Source organism: Acanthopagrus latus, chromosome 20 (genome assembly GCF_904848185.1).
Source record: "Acanthopagrus latus isolate v.2019 chromosome 20, fAcaLat1.1, whole genome shotgun sequence".
NCBI classification, from domain to species: domain Eukaryota; kingdom Metazoa; phylum Chordata; class Actinopteri; order Spariformes; family Sparidae; genus Acanthopagrus; species Acanthopagrus latus.
In genome coordinates this window covers 2,808,596-2,832,706 of record NC_051058.1, presented here as the reverse complement: position 1 = coordinate 2,832,706, position 24,111 = coordinate 2,808,596, and the positions used below count along the sequence as shown (strand labels likewise).

General features: G+C 43.5%; 1 protein-coding gene across 16 annotated transcripts in view; it reads left to right on the top strand.

The window, feature by feature from the left end:
* Positions 1-24,111, top strand: part of LOC119010272 (protein shisa-6) — a 65,034-nt gene that overhangs the window by 3,459 nt on the left and 37,464 nt on the right. For all 16 annotated transcript variants that reach the window (XM_037082280.1, XM_037082279.1, XM_037082275.1 and 13 more), the window contains exon 4: positions 8,344-8,445. In XM_037082280.1, the coding sequence (XP_036938175.1) occupies positions 8,344-8,445 (102 nt within the window). The remainder of the gene's footprint in view (positions 1-8,343; positions 8,446-24,111) is intronic.

Below are 24,111 nucleotides of genomic sequence, written 5' to 3'. Positions count from 1 at the left end.
AACTGCGACACATTCATCATTTCTGTGCAAAAATGCTGCATTCCCTTCCAAAGAGCACCCACTGTGCTCACCCTTTCAGCAGTGTAATCTCCAATGTTAACATCCAGTAATCATCCGATTTGAGCAAGAGAGTGCGAGGGAGCGAGCGACAGAGAAAAACAGGGGCCTGCGAGTGGAGATAATTACAGGCTGGCAAGGTGGCGCGGCCCCGCAGTCTCTGACAGGCTGGAAGTGATGACCTCTCAGTCATTCAGTGGGCGAATCGCACACCGAGCGCACGGCGTGATTTAACCCCGCGATCCGGAGAACAGACAGGAAGCATAAATCGCAAAACATGTCCAAAAAAAAAAACTGGAAGGATACCGGAGTCCAGGAGAAGCCGCTCAAGGCCGGCAGGGTGTTTGGGGCGAAGCAAGTGTTATCAGATCAAGAGAGGCAAAGACAGGTGGAAGAAAATGATGTTTTAGAAACACAAAGGAGTTGCTGAGATGGGGGGGCGGAAAAAAAGGAAGATGCGCAGCTTCAGCATGTGAAATAAAAACATATTTTCACACTTTGGATGATGATCTTGCAGCTGTTAAAGCACCAACATGTGGCGTACGTGAAATCATACCTGAGTAATAGTAAAAACATCATGTTAGAATGTGTCCTTATTACAGATACAAATATACGTATGACACGTATGCATATATGGTATGCCAGGGGTGTTTGGACTTTTTCTCCTGGAGGGCATAAATTGGAACTTAATCATCGACCAAGAGCAAAGAGACACCACCTATTCTACTGTATTGATGAGATGAAAGTAGTGCTTTACAGAAGCACTGAAAGCAAATCAGAAAAAAAAAAAATCTAGTGACCCAAAATCTGATCTAAATTGTTTTCCGTCTTGTGTTTGTAAGGTGACATTTTCTTTTTTCTTCTCGCCTCTCAGGGCTTACACAGTACTAGGACCCCAATTCCCCGAATGACTGACTTCCTGCTCAAAGCGCAGCTCTGTCGCCTTGTTCAGATTCTGAAAACTCATTCATAATTAGGTTTTGCACTGATTTTATTTTTCATCTGGAGGGCCAAATCAAAACTTATGGTGGGCCAACTTTGGCAGTCTTGTTGCATGCTATGGGTTGACTGACGAGCCGTGTGGCCGTTTATCGGATCAGATATCTGACATTTTTCTAATTATCCAAATCAGCGTTTTTTTTTAAAATCCAGCTGCCTGTGAAATAACGTACTTTCAAAATGCCCGGCTTTGGTTCTGATGCAGCGTGCAATCTGCACAGTAAGTGCATCCAGTGGACTACAATATTTAGAAGTAGTAGAAGTGCAAAGTAACAGAAAATGAACCCAAGGACAAGTGCCCCAAACATTTTTTAATACAGTACTTGAGTAAATGTACTTAGTTGCAGTGTATCTTGCTCCTAGAGTGTCATAATTGATTTTGCTCCTGGACCATCATTTCAAGCGAGGAAATAGCGGCGACACCCACATCTGGAGCAAGGCGCTGTAGTTGTGTGGGTTACATAAGGGTCTCCCACTCTCCCGCAGGAGAGTCCTGTTTGGAATATATCGTAACATTATTCATTTCACTTTGTATTTTCTCTGCCTTCACCGTTTTTTACTTTGCTTAGGTCTAGGAAAGCATGGTTCCAATTAAAATGAACCCTTTCACATTGTCAAACATGTGTTAGATGGGTCAGTTTCAATGATGGTCCTGCGCCGGCGTTGTTTGTGATGTTCCAGGACTAGAAGCCTTTTTTCAGAGCTCCTTTTACACGCTAGTACAGTATTTAAAACATGACTTGATTAACTCCTGATACTCTGGTATATCAGGCTCCAGATACCTTCACCTTGGTCGAGGAGGTGTGTCTGGAGGAGGCCTCTGCTGCATATGACTGGAACTGGAGCTGCATTTGAGAAGTTCTGAAGGCCCAACAGCAGCTGATACAGTACATGTAGTTGTTCGGGTTGACTTGAGCAACAGGACGGCAAAAATATGTCTGCATCTACGTATCTAAATAATAGATTGTGCACACTTCCAGCTTGATTTGGGTTTACAGACTCTTAGATGTCATGTAAACTTGGCCCCTTTCTGCCACATCTCTATCCATCAAATCCTTGCCGGGAACATTCTCCTGTAGCTCAGTGCTCGCTGCGACCGCAGTCTGCGTTCATTCACTTAGTGTCTCTGCTGCTCAGACACTGTATCAGTCTATAGTTAACGGTCACTAGCCGGCCACGCAGGGGACACCGCTGATGCATGGATGCACACGGCGGGCTGCCTTCGGCGTGACCTTGCATGCATTTCTACTCGGTATAGGTTGGCCATCATTTTAATCAGCCTATCTGACGCTCTGCTTGACTGCAACTATTTTTCCTACTTGCACACAATCACTGCAACTCGAGCCGGCTCCGCTCAGTCTTCCCCAGCCAAGCCCAACCCCCCCTCGAACACCCCCACCCCATCAGGGACCACAGCAGTCCTGACGGGGTTGGACATGAAAGGCAGTGACAGCCCGGGTGAAAGCGTGCTTAATGTGTGCATATAAATTGGGAGCTCCGCTCGATGCCCGAACAGGCTCCAAGGTGCTGTGTAGAGGGAAAACACTCGCTCTCATAGAAAATGCATATTCATGTGCACCTAAATGGGCATTTGGCACAGGGAGGCAGGTCTCTTAAGGAGAGGGGTCCTCTGCTGGAGCTGTCACTGCTAAGAATGGCACTTCACGTCCAGAGGCCTTTTGAGAAATCAGGTGGAGAGACCTCATAAAGCGAGTGGCTAACGGGCCCGAGAGGATCCTATCAATTCATGTCAAGAGAGGGAATAACATCCGTTTCTCTTTGATCCTCGACATGTAATGATGCCAGTTGCTCTCAGAAGTAATCACTTCCTCACCAAAGTGTTTTTTTTTTTTTCTTCATCCTCAGAGTTTTGTTTGGGCTCAATTCTAAAAATACATGCTGATTTATTTTTTATTTTTTTTTACACTGCAGGCCTTGTGTGGTGACACGGTACCCTTGGTGCAAAACTTCCCAGCATTTTTATATATTCCTTTATAAAAAAAAAAAAAAAAAAAAAAAAAGCAGAGCCTAAAGCGAAAACAGAACAGACAGCATAATATGATACCAGCAGAAGTGCTGCTATATTTATTCACATCCACTCTGCATTGTTGTTGGGCTCAGATCCTCTTTTAGGTCGGGGTGTAAACACAGAGCGCCCCACAGCCACAACAAGGAGCAGACCTTGAAAGGGAGGAGATACCTTTGCAGGAGTTCGCCTTTGGTTAAAGTAAACAATAACCGCTCTCTCTGAGTAATGCAGTTTGGCCCACAGCTCTCTTCAGATGAAGTTGATTTATTTACCGCACACCACGGGCAAAGATTTGCCTCTCTTTCTGTTTTTTTTTTTTTTTTTTTTTGAAAAGTGTTGCTTGGTTTCCTCCCTGACATTTTGTTAATGCGCAGAATGATGAAATATAGTTTTCAGGTAGTGCAGAGAGTAGCTCTTTCCTCTGTCTCAGTCTACTCAACAGAAACCAGAGGAAAAAACAATTACTCCCGTACAGCACTGTGTGAAAAAAAAGAAAAAAAAAGTATATAGGTAAATTGGATTATGAGTTATGGGGCTGCGTTCACTGCAGCAGAAGACTCAGAATAAGCACAATGAGAGGAATGACGATGTTGGAGTGGATGTTCAGGCAGAGGCTGGAGAGTCTTTAGCCAGAGCTACTGGGGCTTTTCCACTGGAACTTTTGGCCACTGACTTGCGTGTGCATCACCAGTTTTGCCGGAGTTGAGCCAGGCCAAGCTGAAGACGAACCTTCTTTGGAGCAGGGCCAAAGCGCGCCCACCTGGCTTCCAAGTGGGCGGCAGCGAGAAAGATGTTTTCAAAAGCGCCTGCGTTCAACTCTCAGTACAGGTTTGGCTTTTACCTGGATCTCTGTGGTTTCTCTCCCGTGTCCCTTTTTTGTACTTTCGGAAATCTGCTTCGTTTTACTGTTTCATCACGTTCGCTTTCAGCCGTTTTGGGATTCGCGTTATTTCGCCGGTGAAAACACACCATTTTCCCGATTTTGCTGTTTCCCACCAAAATCTTTTAAATAACATATTGTGACATGGGACTTGTTGCGTGAAGAATTTATAGAACTATCTTATCTCCAATAATCCAGAAGTGAGGAAGAGTTTTTACAGCCGTTCCTTTGAAAACTACTTAAGACAAGCTCATCATTAGTTAGTTAGGCTGCGCTGGGCTGACGTGCCGAGTCAAACCGAGCTGAGCCAAACCCCATATATGTGTTTGAGCTCCAATACAGTACTGGAAGGACCTGAGCAGCCAGTTAATTTGGTTTGTGATGTGCACAGACCCGAGCTTAAAGGTCAGCTGCTGTGGACAATTAGAGGTCATGATGATGGAACAACATTTCCAGCTATTTAGCAGCTTTGACATGACCTTCAGATATTTTTAAAGCCTGTGTGTGTGTGTGTGTGTGTGTGTGTGTGTGAGTGTGTGTGTGTGTGTGTGTGTGTGTGTGTGTGTGTGTGTGTGTGTGTGTTAGCCAGACAAAAAGTTGTTTTTTTTTGCCTAAATAACAAAACAATGATTTAATTACTGTAATAATTTGCCAAAAGGCACTTTTATAACATCATATTCAGTGAGCCTCCCTGCTTCAACCACTGCCACACACAGACACAAACACACGCACACACACGGCCACACACACACACACACACACACACACACACACACACACACATACACACGCGCACACACTCACATACACACACACAGATCAAACACATCCCTCTTCTTCTTGCAACCTCTTCAATTAATCCTTAAAGTGTGCCACTATAACATCTCCACTGTGGCCTCTCTGGCTCCCCATTGGCCGGATAATCATCACCCATGTGTTTTAAAACAACATTTCTATGCTGACTGCATCAACATGTTTAATAGAGGCACTCCTCCTGAGTGCACCTGTGTTAAACCTCAGCATCTGAGAGACCCCACCTAATTGTCTCCTGCCCTAGATCTCATTATTGCCCCTTATTATACAGCTGGACCTTTGGCCCCTTGAGTGTACACCTGTGTGTGTGAGAGGGTTTCAGGTGTGAAGGCATGGATCTATCAGCATCTCCTTCTTGTGCCAGTTAATTACCAACTAGTTTGGATCCCGACTTACTGCACCGCACCATTAGTTTCATGAGAGGGTAGGCCCGGGGTTAAAAGAAAAGGGGCATGTCTTTGCCAAGATGGCATTTAAAGAGCAGTCTTTTTTAAAGAGGCCTCAGGGCGAGAGGAAGATAAATACATGCAGGCACGTGATGCCGAGCTGCAGCTGAATAACTTTATCGAGATGATGTACACAGTTCCATGTCCACTCCGGCAGTTCAGCATCTGATAATGCCATAAAATCAGTATACCATGTAAATTACCCCTGCCTGGCTTGTGTTAAAGCTTAATCGACCTTGGAGTCAGATAACCTCCCCGATGATAGCCACACAGCACCACAGCCAGCTTGGTTCATGATATGATTATCTTATTATTCACATTTTCCCACTCCAAGAGGTCATTCCGAGTTGTAGGTGTCCAGTGAAGAAGTCTGATTAAAACGGTATTACCATATGAATCCTCAGCGCCCGTTAGCTCCGCCACCCGCTCATTTCGGCGGCACATGGTTGGGGTGAAAGTCACGATTTTCCTTGCATCAAGGACGATACATTCATAATGCGTAGCCTTCCCCCTGCAGGCTCTTCATGCTAGCTCACCTTAATGAGCTGGGAACGGGAGCAGGAGGAAAGGAGGGGATTGCTTTTGAAGGGTCTTTCAGATTCAAGGGTTGTCGCAGTGGGTCGTGGAGCGGCGTACCAATGACAAAGGTGACAAAAGAAGACAACAATAACGCGTGTGAATTGCCGCTATGATGGAATGGGAAAATAACCCCAGCAGATTCTCTATCTGCAGCCATGAAAGCAGCGCAGGGAGAGGTGTGATTGAGTTCAAAGTGCATTGGTATGTGGGTGTTGGAAACATATTGCTTTTTTTTTTTTTTTTTTTTTGAGTACCATCACACTATGCTTCTTTGTATGGTTTCACTTTCTACCATTTCCCATCTATCTGTGCCTGAGGTAAAGGCACCGCGGGGAGGTTCCCCATTTGACGCCATGAGAAAGACTCAACTGGGGCCACTGAGAACATGATGGAAACGTCCAAACACTATTTTTCTTATTTTTAACTGGTGCCCTGCTGAACTTGATCACTTCAAGTCATCAACTCAGAGCTCCACAATCTTTGTGGCTTGTGACCTCTTTAAGGAAAAGGAAATTCAGTCGTAGTCTGCTCACATTCATGCAGATGGAAATGATGGATGGAGGTTTTGTAGACCAGCAAAACGGCATTGCAGTATTCTCCTAAACAACTGAAGACGCTGGAGACTTGATTTAAAACAAACCAAAAAAAAAAAAAGAAAAACAACAACAAAACAAATTGGCTTCATTCAGCTTGTCTTATGCTCGGCTTAATTCAAGCATCAAGAGATCCCAAATTGATCTGAAAAGACTTTATTTATACCCTTGCGGTCAAGCTCACGCTCCTCATCAACCGCGCTTTCAGCTCAGCAGCTACAGTGAAGATTTCAGCTTTAAAAAGAGTGTACATAACATCCTTTCAAATCAGTCTGTGATCCTTCAGCTTCGCAAGACTTTGCTTACACCAGATGAGCTGAATGGACCATTTTAAGTTCTTTCAATTACTTGTGATTAGTTACTTTGCCTTTTTTAGTAATAGTACAAATATATAATAGAAATATATGTAATGAACATATTTCAAATATGTCAGAGTGACCTTATGTCATTTATAGATTGCCCCCTTAGCACTTAGAAATCTCTCCTTATGACCTCAATGGTTGCATACCTCCACACGTCAACCACATCAAAACATTTTTTCCTGTTTTATTCAAATGTTTTTTAGTGGACTACTGAGCTAAAACGATTCTGTAATTCATGAGGTACAGAATAAGGAATATCTGAAAAATAAAAATGTCAGTCATACATTTTTTTTTATTTTTTATTTCATAGTCATGCACACATCGTATGGTATATTTATACATGTATGGTATGTGGTAAATATCCACCGGTTTCACACATCAAAGTGTGTTCACACATTGTGTTGGGGAGTTGTATAAAGCCGTCAGTGTCTCCAGGGAGAGCTGTGTAAAGTATCCAGCTTCACACAGCTCTCTCGGAATAAACTGCCTCGAGTGATGTCACTTGAGGCAGTCTATTTAATCTGTTTAGTTAGAAAATGAAGTGAGCTCACCAGACCTCTGTAGCCCGCTCCTCATTCCAGCTTGACAGTCCATGAGATGCTGCTAACTGTTGAGTTGAATTGTGGGTAATGTCGATGTCAGTGTTCAGACATTTGAAGATGTCACATTGGGCTTTTGGAAATTGCGATGCGCTGTTTATTTTTTATTTTTTAGTATCTAATGATATTTTGTGGACCAAACAATTGCTTGATAAACTCAGAAATCAACTCTAGATCAGTCAATAATGCAAAAAAGTGTTACTTGCAGCCCTAAAGTAAGACATTTCCAGTTCCAAAGTTGATCAAATTGTGTGAGACAGTTTTGAGGAAAGTAAGACTGAGGGCTGAGATGTCTTGCCTTGCACTCCCTGTCCAAGACTCGCTCTGATGTCATGATGTTGACACACCACAGTAATTCATTTCCCAAGCGAGACGTGTTCCATGCAAATTCTTTATTATTCAAGCCTTGGCAGCCCCTAAAAATTCCATGATAGAGAATTGGGAAGCTGTTGGCCGCGACTCTCAGCTTTTCCTCCATGTTGTTTGAAGTTAGGGGGCAGCTGAGCAGTTGAGGTAGAAAAACAACTGTGGCTTTATTTCATTGAAACAATAAACTTGGAGTCTCCGAGCCGTCGCTCCAGCGTGACAGAATGACGCCTGAATAAAGTCGAACCTTTCTCCACTCTCTCATGTCACGCCACTTTGAGCCCTGACTCGTTTTTGGTGGCGTTGTCATCGCTAGGGTTCAGTTCACAATGACGCGTCTCCGAGATCATTTCTGAAACTGTGTGATCATTTTGTCTGGCCTAAACGTTTCTATTTAATCTTCTAGTGCTGCTTTAGATCGTTATCTCCACTGTTTGAGTTGTTGCTAATGATGAACTGACCAGAATACTAAAACTGTGTGTGTCTGTGTCTTTGTGTGTGTGTGTGTGTGTGTGTGTGTGTGTGTGTGTGTGTGTGTATGCACCATCCCTGTGTGTTTCCACATAAATGTGTGTATGTTCCTGTGTGGTGGCCCTGCGTGTGTGTGTGTGGGTAAATAGGCCTCCACTATGGAAAGGAGAGTGTCCGGAGCAGCGGAGGCGCTGATCTACACAACTTCATCTCCTCTGGCTTTGTGACGTTGGGTCGAGGCCATCCCAAAGGTAAAGTACCTTTTCTTTCTTTCCATCTTTTCTTCTCTTTTCCCTCACAGGAGATTGAATTAACTCTTATCTAATCTACCGGCGCTGTGCCGTATACCTGCTGAATGCTAAAGCAGCACGCGTAAACGTTCCGCTTGCGACAGCAGTGATCAACAACGAGACACAGGCGGAGGTGAAATGTTTCCAGATTCAATTTCCCTTCCAAGCAATTCACATGAACTCCTGCCTCTGCTTTTCGCAATTAAATACAAGCAAACACACACTTACTGCCGCTGATGGGCGACGCCGGGGTGGAGAAGGTGACTCCCAAGTCACACGCTCATCCACAACACACACGTACACATACACCCATTAGTCCGGGGGCAGAGTTTTCCCATGGGTAATACACTGATTAGTATGCAGCCATGTTGGCCGAGCTCTTGTGATTTATTCCCATCCATTTTGGCTCCACAAACCCGACCCTGTGTGTGTGTGAGTGAGAGGGAGAGAGAGAGAGAGTGTGTCACCTCGCGGGGGTTGCGAGGCGAGCTCCTTTACCTGATACAGCTTTCGAATGCTTAATTGAATGTGTTTGTGCCGGAGCGAGAGCGCTTGTAATGTTTCACTGTGGCTGCCTGCTTTAGTAAAAATCTACATGATTTAAATGTAATCTGGTACCACTGCTGCGCAAGTCTTCCCACTCTTCCTCTTTGCTCTCAAAGCCCGCTGAGTTCCTGTTCATCATCCTAATTACAGCAGCTGATGACCTGTCGTTGCTTTAATAAATACCAGTTCAGATTTATGTGTTGCTCGGCGGGCGTGAGTGGTTTTTTTTCCCCCCACCGGCAGACACTCATCTGTTTTAGTATCCCGGCTTTGTTTCCGAGTGCACAAAAAAACCGCAGGGGCCCAGAAGCTTCTCTCCACTTTTATTTCTAATGAGCAACCATCGTATTTATGTTTACATGAAATTAGCTGTTTTTTTTTTTCTCCTTGCTTTTTTGCGCCGTTTGTTTTCATCCCCAGAGGGGGTCCATTTCACAATGGTATCATAGGCAGGCATGAAAAAAAAAAAAAAAAAAAAAAATACCCTGCTGATATTTTGCAGCCGCAACCCTGCGTCTCCACCAGAGATGAGTAATAAGGAAAAAAATGATTAGGTTTTACGAATCCTGATTCTTTTAAATAGATTCTCCAGCAGTACTCCGGAAATCTCTGGCTATACACTGTAGTGGGGAACAGCATGCGGTAGGGCTTAGCATTCTGCATCCGTGCAGTCAAATCTGTGTTTTCTTGCAGCGGACAGCCTTTGATTCCTCTGCCGCAAATCAAATGAAACGTGACAGACTGAGCTCTTGGAGAGGTCTGCTGACGCTCAAATGTTCATACAAAAAAAAAAGAAAAAAAAAGAAGTGCATGAAGCGCATTCAAATGCCTCAGTTCTTTAACAACACTCTTCTTTTCAACGTCGATGTTTGACTGTCTTGTGCCCAGGGGCGGGTATTACTGTGGAATGAATCCTAAAAATCAATGAAACACTGGCCTGAAGTTTTGGTTCGGGTATTGTTGCTGCTTGGTTTTATCTTTAGCATTTCGCCAGTGTACAATCACTTCAGGGTGGTTGTGGGAAACGAGCAGTTTAACCAAGCCTCCCCCGCTCTCTCATCGTCTCTTTGTAAGCACACTCCATATCCACAAAAGCAGAATGGCTTCAGCTACATAATGTGCTGCTTCTCTCCATGACCGACTGAAGGATAAAAACTGCTCGTACCTGCAGTACGCTCTGCGTTTTTTTTTTTTTTTTGTCACTTCTCTTTCCAGTTTAACGATTCACAAATAGTCAGTAAATCACTTGATCCTTCACTTGACCCGGCGTCCAATTTATCAAAAACCTGTGGATGTGTTTCAGCGTCCCGAGCGGTGAACCTGTGGGCCGATGTGAACTCGCAGTGATGAGAAGGAGTCATGCCGAGGTTAACAGCAAGTAAACAGTCCGGTTGAATTTAAATCATACCGAGCTTCATTATTTTTGAAGAGGTTTGCACAGCTTGGTTTGCTCTGGCTCGGAGTAACAACGCTGAAAAAAAAAAAGTATGCAAATATATATTCAGCGGGGCGGCCAGTGGAAAAATCCTGTTTCCACCTGAAACCTGGAAACAGATGTTGTTTCCTTTGCGGCATCTCGGTTGCTTTTTAGTACATTTGTTTTTTCGCCACACTGACTGAACAAGGTGCAGGAGTCAAGATGCAGTCCTCTGGCTTTGGTATGGCGTCTCTTGCTTTGCTTAATTACACAGGCACAAAGTGTGTTTGGTTGTTAATTATATGGCAAGCTGTGTATGTGTGTGTCTGTCTGCGTGTGTGTGTGTGTGTGTGTGTGTCGGAGCACAGCCCTTGGGGAGGAGATGTGAGGTCAGAGCAGCTGGATGCTTCACATCTGTGTGGCGGGGTACAAAACAACCCTGTGCTGAACTCTAAATGAGATCTGCCATGAGCGCTGGGGAGGGAAACTAACGTCCAACCTCTCGCACTGCAGCCCAAGAGTTTGTTTGTTCTAATGCACCTTTCTGGCGTCCTGACCTTCCCTTCAGTGTAATTCTACTTCAGTTAGTGGTGTCCTGCATTTCCCAAAATGCCTTTCAGCAACCTTTAAAGAGGGGTCATAAACTTGTTTTCATCCGTGCCCTGATTTCATACTGTGTACTAATTCTAAACAGATTTTGAAAAGTGATAAACGTAGATTATATTGTAAAGGAACGCAGGACAAGCAATGTATCAAGTGAAGCTTAGTTAGCAGTGTGAGGTTACGGATAAAGGAACGACCACAGCGAGCTAGTACGTGAAGAGATGAATGACCAGCCGATCACCTCTAGAATGATCCTCTTCTCACGTCAAAACATGAATTTCACATGAGCCTCTGAAAACTGCGTCTGCTTAGGGAGAAGTCAGCATCAGCGCCGCTTCTAAATCAGCAGTTCCTTCTGCTGTACCATGCTGAATGAATGATCAGCTTGTTGCGAAATGGAGAAGGGAGGGCACCGAGACGCACACAAAATGAGCGAGTGAGCTTCTTTCCATTTCATTCACATGCACACTGTGTCTTCTTAGTCCACACCAGCTTACAGACCGGCAGAGACAGGCTTTCTGTGTGAGAACATCGAATTTTTTTTTTGCAGTTTCATGACTCCCACCAAAGCCTTCTGTGTTCTCCCTGTATGGAGTCAGGTGTAGTGTGAAGGTGGGTGGCCATCTGTTCCCTGCATGATCTCCCTTTGCTCAAAGTCCCGGGTTTGTCTCCACAGTGATGAACACGAGGAATACTGACTGCAGAGCTGGGAGTTCTGAGTACAAGCTTTATTTTTTCTCTGTCTTTCTTTTCTTTTCTTTTCTTTTTTTTTTTGCACAAACCCACAGGGTCACTTTTATTTGCTACTTCTGTTTTTTTTCCTTCTCAAAATTCCTCCAAGTTGTTTTACTCCAGCCTAGTGTTTTCCCAGAGTGACAATCTCTTAGTAATGCTAAACTTTATTTAGCATGCACAGCTGCGCACCTTGCTCCTGTCCCCTCAGCCATCTGTCCAGATCGATGCCCCGCCTCACCGACTTTTTGCTCCTGTGTATTCTGTTGTCCTCTTGTCCAAAATTAGGAGGCAGCAAGGTTGAGGCTTCTGTCAAACTGAGCCAAACTAATGAGGATGCTCACTGATCTGTTGTGTGTTAGAGTGTGCTGCTGTCAGATGGGACTGCGCCGTTACACTGCCTTGGGTGTAAAAACTGCAGAACTCAGTTTGAAGCTTCAGAGTCGCCAGTAATTGTATAAAAGTTCTCTGGAAACATAATCTCAGAAGATAGATAAGAGGGAGCCGAGCAACTCTGCTTTCCCCTTGTTAGCTGGCAGTGGTGATGCAACGCTACACCACATCATCGCTCCTAGCCTACGCAGAAGCCCAATCGCAGGCTTATATTAATTGCTCTTGTCACAGAAGAACTGCGGTGTACTTTTCTATTCACTCACTGTCACCGGCTAAAACTCTGCACTGTAAATCACTGTCACGTTGTCACACATATTTCTCTGCGCCGGAGTGTGTTTAAGAGGAGAAAAGCTCGGCGCGCAGGCGGGCGGGCGGGCGCCTCGGATTGAGAATCCTTCCATTGATGTAGCCAGATTACACCTCCGACACCTTGATTGATTGGAATTTTCTGCCTCAGTCAGGAGAGAGGATTGACAGCCGGCATGCAAATTTGATAGTGTATTAAAAATGCAGCTCGCCAGCTGTTATTGGTTGAATGCGTCCATTTTAATTATTTTTCCATATGTCAGTCTTGTTGATATGAAACGCAGCCAAGCCACGGCATCCGGAGAAGTGATTACTTCAGACAAAGCCTCCATCCTTGACTTAGCGTGTGCCATACTTCATTACCTTGCTAAGCCCAACTTTTAATTCTGCCCTGTGGAGGAAGTCAAATTGGTTTTCATGGCAGGCAATTATTGTTTTTTTTTTTTTTTTCTTATGAATATGATGTGTCTGGAATGGTGGATATGGCGACGTGGCAGCAGAATTAGCGGGGGATGTTATCACACAACTTTTATTTACTGTGCAATTTCAGCACATTAATGAGTGCAAGAGCCACTAATTGGCGTGCTCCTTATGTAGCAAGTTGTACAGTACAACAGTGCAGTGCTAAGAGACCGTAGGGACTACCAAGGGAAAAGACTTGAGGGAAAAAAAAAAAAAAAAAAACCTCCAATCATTTGGTTCTGCTGTTGCAGACTAACAGCTGTTTGCCTCTAATGTGTCCTTTTTGTTTACCTTTCATGAAGAACTTGATGACAGGGTATAAAAAGCCCCTCGCTGCATCTCAGTACTTCCCTCTGATTGTGAAACAGTCATCTCCTGTTCCTCCGAATGAATCAGATGCCAAGGAACAACAAGCCCACAGGCAGTATCATCATTTTCCAGCCCGTGTAATCAACACTCCAGGCTGATGAGGCAGAAGATGAAAACATCCGCCTGTGAAAACCTTTGGTGTTGTTTAAGGTACACAGGGAAAAACAAGCCCAGACAGGAACTGATTCACGCGGTGGCCATGAAAAGCTCCAACGCGTCATTAAACCAGAGGCGGGGAGCGAGATCTCTGATGCAAAACTGACTTTCACCAGCAAATCAAATAGTGGAACAGTCATTCACTTCAGCCTTATGTCCAATCTGTCAGCGCCTCATGACTCAATGATGGGTTGTGCATTTTGCCAGGCTGTTTGTGGCGTGGTGTGCTGAGCCGTTTTTAGCTGCATTATTCAGACCTGAAACGCTTTTTTTTTTTTTTTTTGAGAAAAAGCTAACACTACATTGTGCTCCCTGCAATAATCAATCTTTATATATTAGGGTTTGCGTGATGCAGGAACGGATGAATGCACAGCCAAATGTACACTTCACTCAGCTCTGAGGAGTTTCAGCTTTATCTCCAACAGCTCAAGTTCACAGTTGCACCTTACGTATATGCGTCAACTGGAAGTCAGTTTATCCTTATAAGAATATAGAATTTTTACGTATGTTACGTAAAAAAAAAAGTTATTATTAGTTATAATTAGCTTGCTGATAGATGAATGTAATACAGTTCTATTTACACATTTTTCTCAAGTGAAAAGTTTGACGGCATATTCAGTAGTGTATTTAGAATGAATGCATAGTGGTTAATATACTTGAACAAAATATTACATAAAAATGTCTACACAGCTGGCTTCTACAGAGAAATGTGTTTGTGTCACCGTTTGATGATTGTCTGTAATTACGGGCGCCAAAATTAAACTGTGTGGAAATGAGACTTCACCACTGTCAAAAACAGTGATGAACTCACTGTACACTGCCCGCCCAGCACCAAAGAGCAGGCAGGAAAAAGAAGTGGAGCATCTATCAGCTGACGTGATTTGTCTTTTCATAGAAATCATTGAAATGAGAAAGATAAGTGGCTATTTACTGATATTGATATTACTGTTATTTTAGTGTATTTTGTTTTATTCCAGTCAAGTTGATTCACACAGATAGTCTCTTGACAGCCTTGAATCAGCACATTAACAAACAGTCCAGAGTAAAAACAACCCACAAAGGGATCATTAAAGACAGTGCAGTACAAAACTACAGACAAAAGCACATCGCAGATAAATGCTTGTCAAAAAAAAAAAAGCAAGTGAAATGGAAATATCAATACCAAAAGCACAAGTGTGTAGCTGGATGTAAGATAAAAGGTTTTGTCTAACCTAGACAGTATGAATGTGAAAGTTTAGTGCATGCTAGGTTGTGGTTATAGAACAAGAAAACTTCCAATCAATTCTTGAATTATAAGAAGAAATACACCATTTCACAAAAACACATCTACTGGAAATAAATGAAAGTGAAACAGATTTCATGTAGCAGAGGGTTGCAGTCTTTGGTCTCCTCTCCTGTTCTTTTTTTTTTTAAGTAAACTGTCCGAGCAGCTGATAACAGCACAGTCCAATAAATGTGGGTTTAGTTACTTACAGGTGAAAAAGACATCTTGCCATATGTTCGAACTGAATCTTAATCATGTTAGAAAGTTCAGTTTATTCGATAATAACCTTTGGAACATGTAGCAAATCCTACAGGATCTCCTGGACACGTTTCCCAGCAAAACATTGGTCGTTCCTCAGCTTTATTTTAACATGCAACATTTTCAGTGTTTGTAAGAATGTCAGCATGAAATAGCCATCTGAATAAAAGGCTTTTTTAAAAACATTTTTGCCAGAAGAATGCCTCGGATCCTTCTTTTTGACCGCCACGGTGATGTGCTGCCCACATGTCCGTAGAGAGAAAAACCTTATGTACTGTAGGAGTCCTCACCTCAGGCTTTAAAACCTGAAAAATAGATGTTATGTCATCATGAATACCCATGAAGCGTGCTGCGTCGCATTTTCTTTCCAGACAAAATTTGTTTCTCTCACAGTGCTGACAAATTGCCAAATGTTGCACTGAGGATCACAGTGCTTGTATTACAGGAAACACAGGCATTTGTTGGTAAAACTTATAATATGCACACATTTCCACATTAAATTGTCTACTACTAGACTTTTGTCATCTAATTTGTTCAGCAGAGTATGATGTTCAAACCTAGAATAATTTTATTCAAGGTCACAGTGTGTTTCAGTGTGTCACCTGCGCCATAATTTCCAGGTAAATTGGACATCAGGAAGTCAAGAATGTGTCTAAACAGAGCTACAGGGATGACGCATCTTTTGTAGGTGAACCTGCAAGTTAGCATCAAGCCGGCCTGTAAGGACAGGCTAGTGAGTAAACAAGTCTGCCATGAGAATATATATATTAATTTATTATCCTTGAATATATTGGTGTTAGCTTCCCTTGTGATTGCAAGAGGAGTTCAGTGTTACATCTTCCACTCTGGCTGCTTCGTTCTTCCCTGGCAGACAAAAACTTTCCTCTTTAAACACCCTGAAACCAGGTCCCACTTCAGGGACCAATCTGTACCCCCAAATCACTTTCAGGGGCTGAAAATCCGGCTCGGCTGCTCCCTTTACGCTCGGTGGCTGTGTTTTGATTGACAGCGCCATCCTATCGGGGCACGAGTGCACCCGCTCATACAAATTGATGGTCAGGTTCAGGGGAGGTGGCACAGCTGACCTGCTGGCTAAGCACTCTGCGGAATAACCAATAAAAAAAAAAAAAAGCGTTAATAAGGTCCTGGAGAGCGGGGCCGGGGCTGTGGCACTCATTAGTGGAGAGAGAGATCAAGACAGATTTCTTTAACACACAATACGGAGAGTTGCCCGGATATCTCTATCCCCGGCCCTGTCTCTGGAGCTTCCTACTGAATATTCAGGAGTTGCCAGGCTAAGGACAGAGGTGAGGAGTTGTGCGACTGTACGTAAAAGCGGAGAGAGGCGGTACGTTTTACCGGCAAACATGCGGCCTGCTCACTTGGGGGTTAACAGGGTGCTGGTGGGTAGGGTAACAGAGTGTGACATGCCTGTTTTATCACTCACTTTATAAACTGCGGCAGGAGCGGAGCTGAGTGAATGAGAAATGAAGACAGGCAGGTTCTCTTCGCCCTCATTTACGCGACTCACCAGCGATCCTCGGCGTCCTTTAACCGGGGGCCGAATTAACAACTGTCTCTGGGTACCGAGAAATGATCGCATGCGTCAAACGCCCCGTAGCGGGTTTTTTTTTTTTCTTCCGAAATACCACCAGAACTGAAATATGTCGAGGTCAGTGAATGACAAGCCACCCTACAATTCCTGACAAGACTCTTGGGTATCCTGGGGAACAATAGCACTTCCAGATACACTGCAGTCAATTACAGTGATGTGAGATGCGGGGGCAGACAGAGGAAATGACAGTTGGGAGACAGCTCTCTTATCATTGTCCTTCTGTTGTGGCCACTTTTGAAACAAGTGGAGCTATTTGTCTGGTAGCGAGGTAGGCTGGAGGGAAGAGAACGACGGCTTTTATCTCGGAGAGGGAGAGACGGGAGAAGGGAATATGCAAGGAATGTCGCGCAGACAGAACATCTGAGTGGCAAGAAAAAAGCGAGCGGGCTAAACAAGAAAAGGGATTTCGAGAGCAGGTAGTTTGGCAGGTAAAATGGCAGGAGAAGCGATAGAGAGTCCTTGCAGGCAGGTAGTCGGGGACAATGGGCTGACAAGGCTGCTGTGATGTTTGCTCACGCACGGCGGCGTGCCCTTAATGTGCAGCATCAATCAAGATGCTGCCCACCGCACAGCGTGGCAACTTTTATCGCCGCTCATTAAAGTAAGTGCAGATATTTTATGCATCAGTTGGAAAGCAGGGACTTTTTCATGCTAATTTCCCCTCCTTTAGATTCGTTATTCATCATCTTTGATCAACGGGGTCCTGTACACAAATAAAGTGGAGTGGAGGCTGTGCGCCTGATGAATCCGGAATCCGCCATGTGCTGAAGCATCACATCTGTGGATTGATACCGCTGTTCAAGTTTATTCAGCAAACTTGGGGAGTTGTATATATGTTTAATGAAACTGTATAATATATTAAACCCTCCTTCAGTTGTTTGACAAGGCTTTTCTTCAGAGTCAAATTAAAGAAGTGTTGCATTAACTTATTTCTTCAAGGGAGCATTCGTTATCCTTTAATCTGGAGAACAAATCTCAAGTCTGGAATCAAGGTTTTTGTCCTCCCACTATTCACCAGCGAGAGGTTCTCTGATGAAAAAGAACATTTTACAATTGATTTTCACAGCCTCTTTGTCACTAATTCTGCAGGTCAATCCAAGACTGATTAGACAGTCAAACCTCTAGAATAAATGGCGGCAATGTACGCTTCAGAAACTTTACATCTCTTTCTGTTGCAACTTTGAATTTCTATAGGTTTTTAAATCTTTAGTTTTTATGCTGCGACAACATTGTGCTTATTGTCTGGTTTGATTTCGACACAAAAAACACTTGGTTGGGGTTAAGACAACAACATGCTTTGGCTTTAAATACCCTTTTTGACTTATGAATTTTTTGGTCGCAAAAAACACGCGAAACTGTCCGGAGGTCTCCTTAAAAGTATTCAGTAGTTTCATTCCAACAAATGTTGAAACCCTGTATGACACTGCATTGAGGTCATAAATTTGAATACGATTAGACGATATCAATGTCAATATGGCGCATAGCCTGTGACCTGGACAAATGTGACCGCAGACAAATTGACTGCCAACATTTTATCTTGGCAACTGTGCTGGAGAAAGAATAGAGTCTGGAAATTGAGGTTTCTGTCCTCCAGCTGCTCCAGCTCCTCCAGCCCCTAGGAGCACTCCCCTGATGAAAAGAACATTTAGCAATTTTTAAATCCCCCAACCTTCTTTGACCCCCTGCTTCTTTACCTTCACCCCCACTTCTGCAGGTCCATCCAAGCCTGATAAGATTACTTAAAATGCCACGGCCGGCGCTGAAATAAAATGAACTCGCGAACTTTGCCCCAGATATCTACCCTCGTGGAAACGTTTTGCCTCCCTCGCGTACACGTTAGCAGATGAAAGGAGGTTGGCATGAGCAGTTGAACTGTGTCCTGGGTCCGGTCCCAGTCTTTGAAACTCAAGCGTCTGCACACTGGGGCTTTAACACTCCTCCTTCTTTTGCATCACAGCAGCCGCAATGGGAATTGGATCCAGTGTTTTGTTTAAATTGATTTCTCGTGACCGAACGTGAGCGGTTGAACACCCTCTCTCATTAGAGACACGGGCGCAGATCTGAGGGGCTGTTAATCCGCCGCTAAAAGGAATGTGTCAAGCTTTTGAATCAAACAGCCTTTTTTTTTTTTTCTTTCAGCCCTCCCTTTTTTAAAGATGCCTCCCAGCCCCGACGACATTTATCTATTAACAATTCGAACACAGCGCCAGTTGTTTGGATTTTTGTTTCCTCTGAATACCTCGAACCTTCTAAATCGGCCAGCGTCGCTCCTCACCAGCTGCAGAATCCAACATGACGAGCAGGAAGGCGGTTAAGCCTGGAACAGGAGGGATGAAATGTATTAAGCGCACAACGGCAGAGCCCTCCACGGGCTGAGTTACCACATATTTAGCAACCGAGGAACTGAAAATAGCTGTCCCAAGCTGTTTGTCGTCTTGAAAAGCATGACATTGTGCATTGAACAACCGTGTCCTTCCAAACAGTCGTTACACAGAGTCCTGCTAAGGCCGTTACGAGGATACTTCTCCAAATGTTTTAGAGAGGGCTGGTAAAAGACTGATCTCGGCTCTGCTGCGCTGACCTCAAGCAGCTTCATACCCACCTCCCTGCAAGGCAAACTCCCGGTCTCATCTGTAATCTATTATTCATAACGAAGAGGCAGAGACGAAGACTGGGAAAGGCAGATAACTTGGTTGCTTTTTCCTCCATCCACCCCCACCCCCATATTACTATTATCCAGAGGCCATTGTGTGGGAAAACAAATGGAATGATTGCCTTTTGTTGTATAGGGGGGGGGGGAATTTTGTATTCTGCGCAGAATTTGAATGTAGACTTGCTATTCAGAGCACAGCAGCTACGACTGCTGGTTGCATTGTGCAAATAATGATGCATGGGAGGGATCGAATTAAAATTTATCAGCTCTGGGTTGAGATCCATCTCAAAATCTATTTCCAGCAGATGAAAAATTGAAAAGGCAGAGGGGAGCGTGTGTTTCCAGTTTGGTGTTAATTTGCTCCATCATTCCGTCTCGTTTTTTTGATCGATTCTGGCCAAATGTTAACTCGGTAGTGAGTCTGGTGGGGCGGAGGTGGGGTTTTTGGTGTTGATTTCATCTCTTCAGCAAAAGCATTCAATTATTAAATGCTTTATTTGACTAGAGTTACGCTCGCTTAAGTCATAACCAGTACATAACCCTAAAACCTATACTCTCGGGATTTACACAGCCTCTCTTTCAGCCTCTCCTTCAGAACTTGAACAGGGTGCTGGGTGGAAACCAGCCTTTTGTCTCCAGGAAAATAAGTCCCCATAATGTGGCTCTTATAACTGATTTTTGCCGCCACAATGTGAAAAATACGCATCCAAATATTTACATGCAAAAACACTGACACCCCCTCTGCCAGTGCACGCAGACCAGGAGCCCTGTTCAGGCTTGCTTCTATTGTAGAGGCTGATAAATGTCTTCTGTTGTTGTGATAATCAGTAATCATTATCAATTTACAGTGGGCGATTGTTTACTGAGCCCCTAAACTATCTGCTAATTTTGCATTCACACACGATAGACCATTCTAAGGAACCTTTTCCTTGTTGCTCCCAGTGAATTGGCGCAGTAATAATCCAATTTGCTGAACTGGGCCAGCCGAACCTTTACAATGTACCTTTTTATTATTTCTGCAATATATTTAACAACAAGCTGCCTCTCCGTAAAGCAGGTGGTGTTTTCCCGGGCATTCATTTCACACTGCCGCTCACGCAGCACGTAAGCTTGAGGGATGCGGGATCAACACCTTGTCAAGCTTGGCGTTAGGCTCCAATTTGAAAAATCACACAGGACGTGAGAGACGTGACGTGCTGAGAGGAGCCCTGTTGGGCTGATAAAGCTACTCCACGAGCTGTTGGTTGAAGAGAGAAGGTGGAGGCATGTGTACATCTCAGAGCTGTCAGTGACTCTATTTCCCCACCACACGTCACCGCCGTTGTCCCGGCCCTCTCCGACCAGAGCGGCAAATTGTCACCGGTGCAGGTTCTTTGAACTGTTCACGTGGCGGGGGGAATTGATTTATCGCAGATTGAAGCTACAGGTATTCAATCTCCGCACCCAGACTGTGGGGTAAGAGACGGGGGCCGAGGTATTATAATTGAAAGGCCTCTTCAATAGTGATAAATAATGAAGTTTCCCTAGGGTCCATTAGGGGTTGGGGAAGGGAGTGTGTCAGATGGAAGGGGATGTTCTCACATATATCGAGCCAGCCTGTTAACCCCCCTCTGAGTGAGTCATGGAGGGAATATGATACGGGTGTGAAAACACAGGAGGGGGAGTCACTCACACTGCTTCATTATGAATCAACCGGAACAGGTCTATGCATGATGTAACTGTTGTGTTACTGTTAGCTGAGGTGTTGCTTATTGGCATTAGCATTTCAGTTCTGAGAAGCCATTAAAGGAAAAAAAAAACAAAAAAAAACAAAAAAAACAGTGGTATTGCATGAAGTTGCCCATGTCATACATAACATCCTTCACGTGCCAGCTAAATGATAGCCATTGATTTATGCTCAATATCTGTCAATAAGTCGATACTGCTGAACCTTGCTTCAGCTGTGTAATCCCTGTAAATATCAATCATTAAATTAGTCAGTTACATTATTATTTCCAGGTATTGATGTGCAGACTTTTCAGATTTTGGTCACTGTCGGATTATTTGTTTTCATAATTAATTGTAGCAGATTTTCATTTGATGCTCACTATAATGGATTCCACTAGGGCTGCCAGATATTGGAAAAGAAAACTGACATTGTGATTGCGATATGAAAAAATACAGGAATTTACATCAGATGACCTGAACAGCACTTTATGTTATGCTGCACGGCTGCTATCTTGAGGACAATTAACCTGCATTGATCTTACCTGTTTTTCTTGTTCTGAGCTGTTTATGTGGTACCAACATAGACGGTCAAATAAATTAGTTGTGTTACCTCTCATTGTGGCAACAGATGCAAGGCACTGTCGACACAGAACACGTGTTTGGTCAATATCATCCGTCTTGTAGCCGAAATAATTACAGATAACTGACGCTGCTTTTCTTTTTGGCACCAAGTCTTTGTTTTTGGTAACTTTCTCTTGTTCATTGCTCATTTTTCAGTGTTGTTACCAGCGACTCACTCCATGTGCAGGGGCGTGGTCTGCCTCAGCACACTGAATAACAACTAATGATTGGTAGATTACTGCGCATGCAGAGACTGCATGCACAGTGTGTGCCAGGCACCCTTAAAATTAGATGAGTTCATTTGCCTCCTACATCGCAGGCCCTGCAGTGTCACTATTGCGCACACATATGTCGCGATGACGATGCTCAAACGATATATCATGCAGCTCTTGATTACACAACATAAAACATTTTTTTTTAGACAGTTTAACAATTTCCATACTGAAGTGACAGAAGTTAATGGCTGCTTGAAAGACTAGCAAAAGGAAAGTGTGCTTTCAGAACTCTTGAACTGTACATTCTATACAGTATGTAAAATATACATTCACTTAGCATGGTCCTTTAAACAATTTGCCTGCCCTGTGTGAGTATTAATGTATTAATGTTGGCAAAGATGCTTCTGGATTTTATTTTGATCAGGATAGGAAAAATGCTGCTTTGTCCATCATGTGACACCTTTACTTAAACAATAGTTTTAGGGGTTTAGCAGGCACATAAATCAGACTCACCCATCCCATCAATTCTGTGTTAGGAATGACACCTGGTGTTGAAATGGAAATTAAATTTGTCTTTTTTTGTGTAGTCAGATTTGGGCCAATTAACAGCTAATAACTAATAAAATGTAAATGTCATGACCAGCTGTTACATGATTATTATTGCAAGCTGAACATCATGACTAGCGGCTATGTGCTGGTGAATAAAACGGTAAATATCTAGCCTGGATTGAGTTCACTGGTACTTCAGTGCTTTGTGGCTGAGAAGAATATCATCAAAATGCAAACAAACTTTTCTTTCTCCCAAACGACTGAGCTCTCCTGCCATGCGAGTCACATGCCACTGCCTATATTATATGCACATAGTAATTGGCACACCCTTGAAGCACTTTCAGAACAGGCAAAATTAGCAGGACGCTGCCGCTTCTGACAGATATGAGCTTTTCAATCCTCTTCCCAACTGAGTGGAGGAGTTTTCTGTGTCTTAATTACCTCACATTTGGCACAGTGCACTGCAGAGCTAGCTGGAGCCACAGGGAGATGGGGACTCAGCTGAGACACTCAGACAGCGGTTGGTGACAGAAGCCAGGGGAGGATGCAGTGGAGAAAAGGCTCCCAGCTAGCATGCCTGGGATGACAGGAGCGGTGGTGGAGGGGGCCAGAGATCCCTGAGGAGGAGCAGAAGAAAGAGGAAGAGCTAGCTCAAGGGAGAATTCCCCTCAGGCACATATGGCAGAATTGAAACATCCATATGCTGGTGTAAAACAGAAGACATTCCAAGTGTCGATGCTCTCAGTCTCTATCTCCCTCTGCCTTTGGAGATGTTGTGTACTGGCTGGTCTGTTTTATTTTGCATACAACTTCTAATCCCTCAGGAATGCTGAGCATAGTAGAGATGAGACAAGAGTGTTTCAGTAGCTAGACTGAGAATACAATGTCATGGTTGGTGTGTGGCTGGACCTGTTAAAGACAGGCTGATACAGAACATTTTTATATTAAAGCTTTAAAGAAATGTATTTAAATGTATTTTGCTAACAGATAACATATACACCATATCTTTGTTGTTTAAATTTGTAGATGTATTTGGTCTTTTTTTTTTTTTTTAACATGAGATAGAATCATTTCATATTGTAATGACTTGTATTCAGTTAGTGGAACCCTCTCATTAGTGTTTGCCAGGGGGGTGTGAGTTTTTGGAACCACTGATGATGATGATGGGTATTGAAATTTAATTGGCACAGTATCCCTGTGGGCTGGCTGGCACTGAATTGTTGATATGAATTGTTGATATATATATATATATATATATATATATATATATATATATATATATATATATATATATATATATATATATATTGCGAGGAATCCAGTTGAATTTGCTTAATTTCGCTTATGTTTTCACCAAAGTGGTTCAGACCAATCCAAGTCCTGTGAGGAACTAATTGCAGCTATGGGTGTGATTTAGATGCGATGACAGCGGGAGAAGCGACTAAACCGTCCATCCTCATTTGAGACAACTAGAGGGAGGGAGATCGGTGGGACAAGTCCCGCTGGACAGCCAGAGAGATGGAGAGATTGCCACTGGCTGCTGCATTGTTTTGCAGCTGTACACAGTCTAATCATGCATTGTCAAGGACAATTTATGGCCCCTTTTTGCACATGCCTACGTCATGGCCAGCTATTTTTATTTCACTAAAGAAGTAAAACAGAAGTAAGAAGTGAAAGCAAATTATATATGAATTGTTGTACACATCAGATGTATTATTAAATTGTTCAAGTCATCCTTTGTTTTTTGATATTGTAACAAAT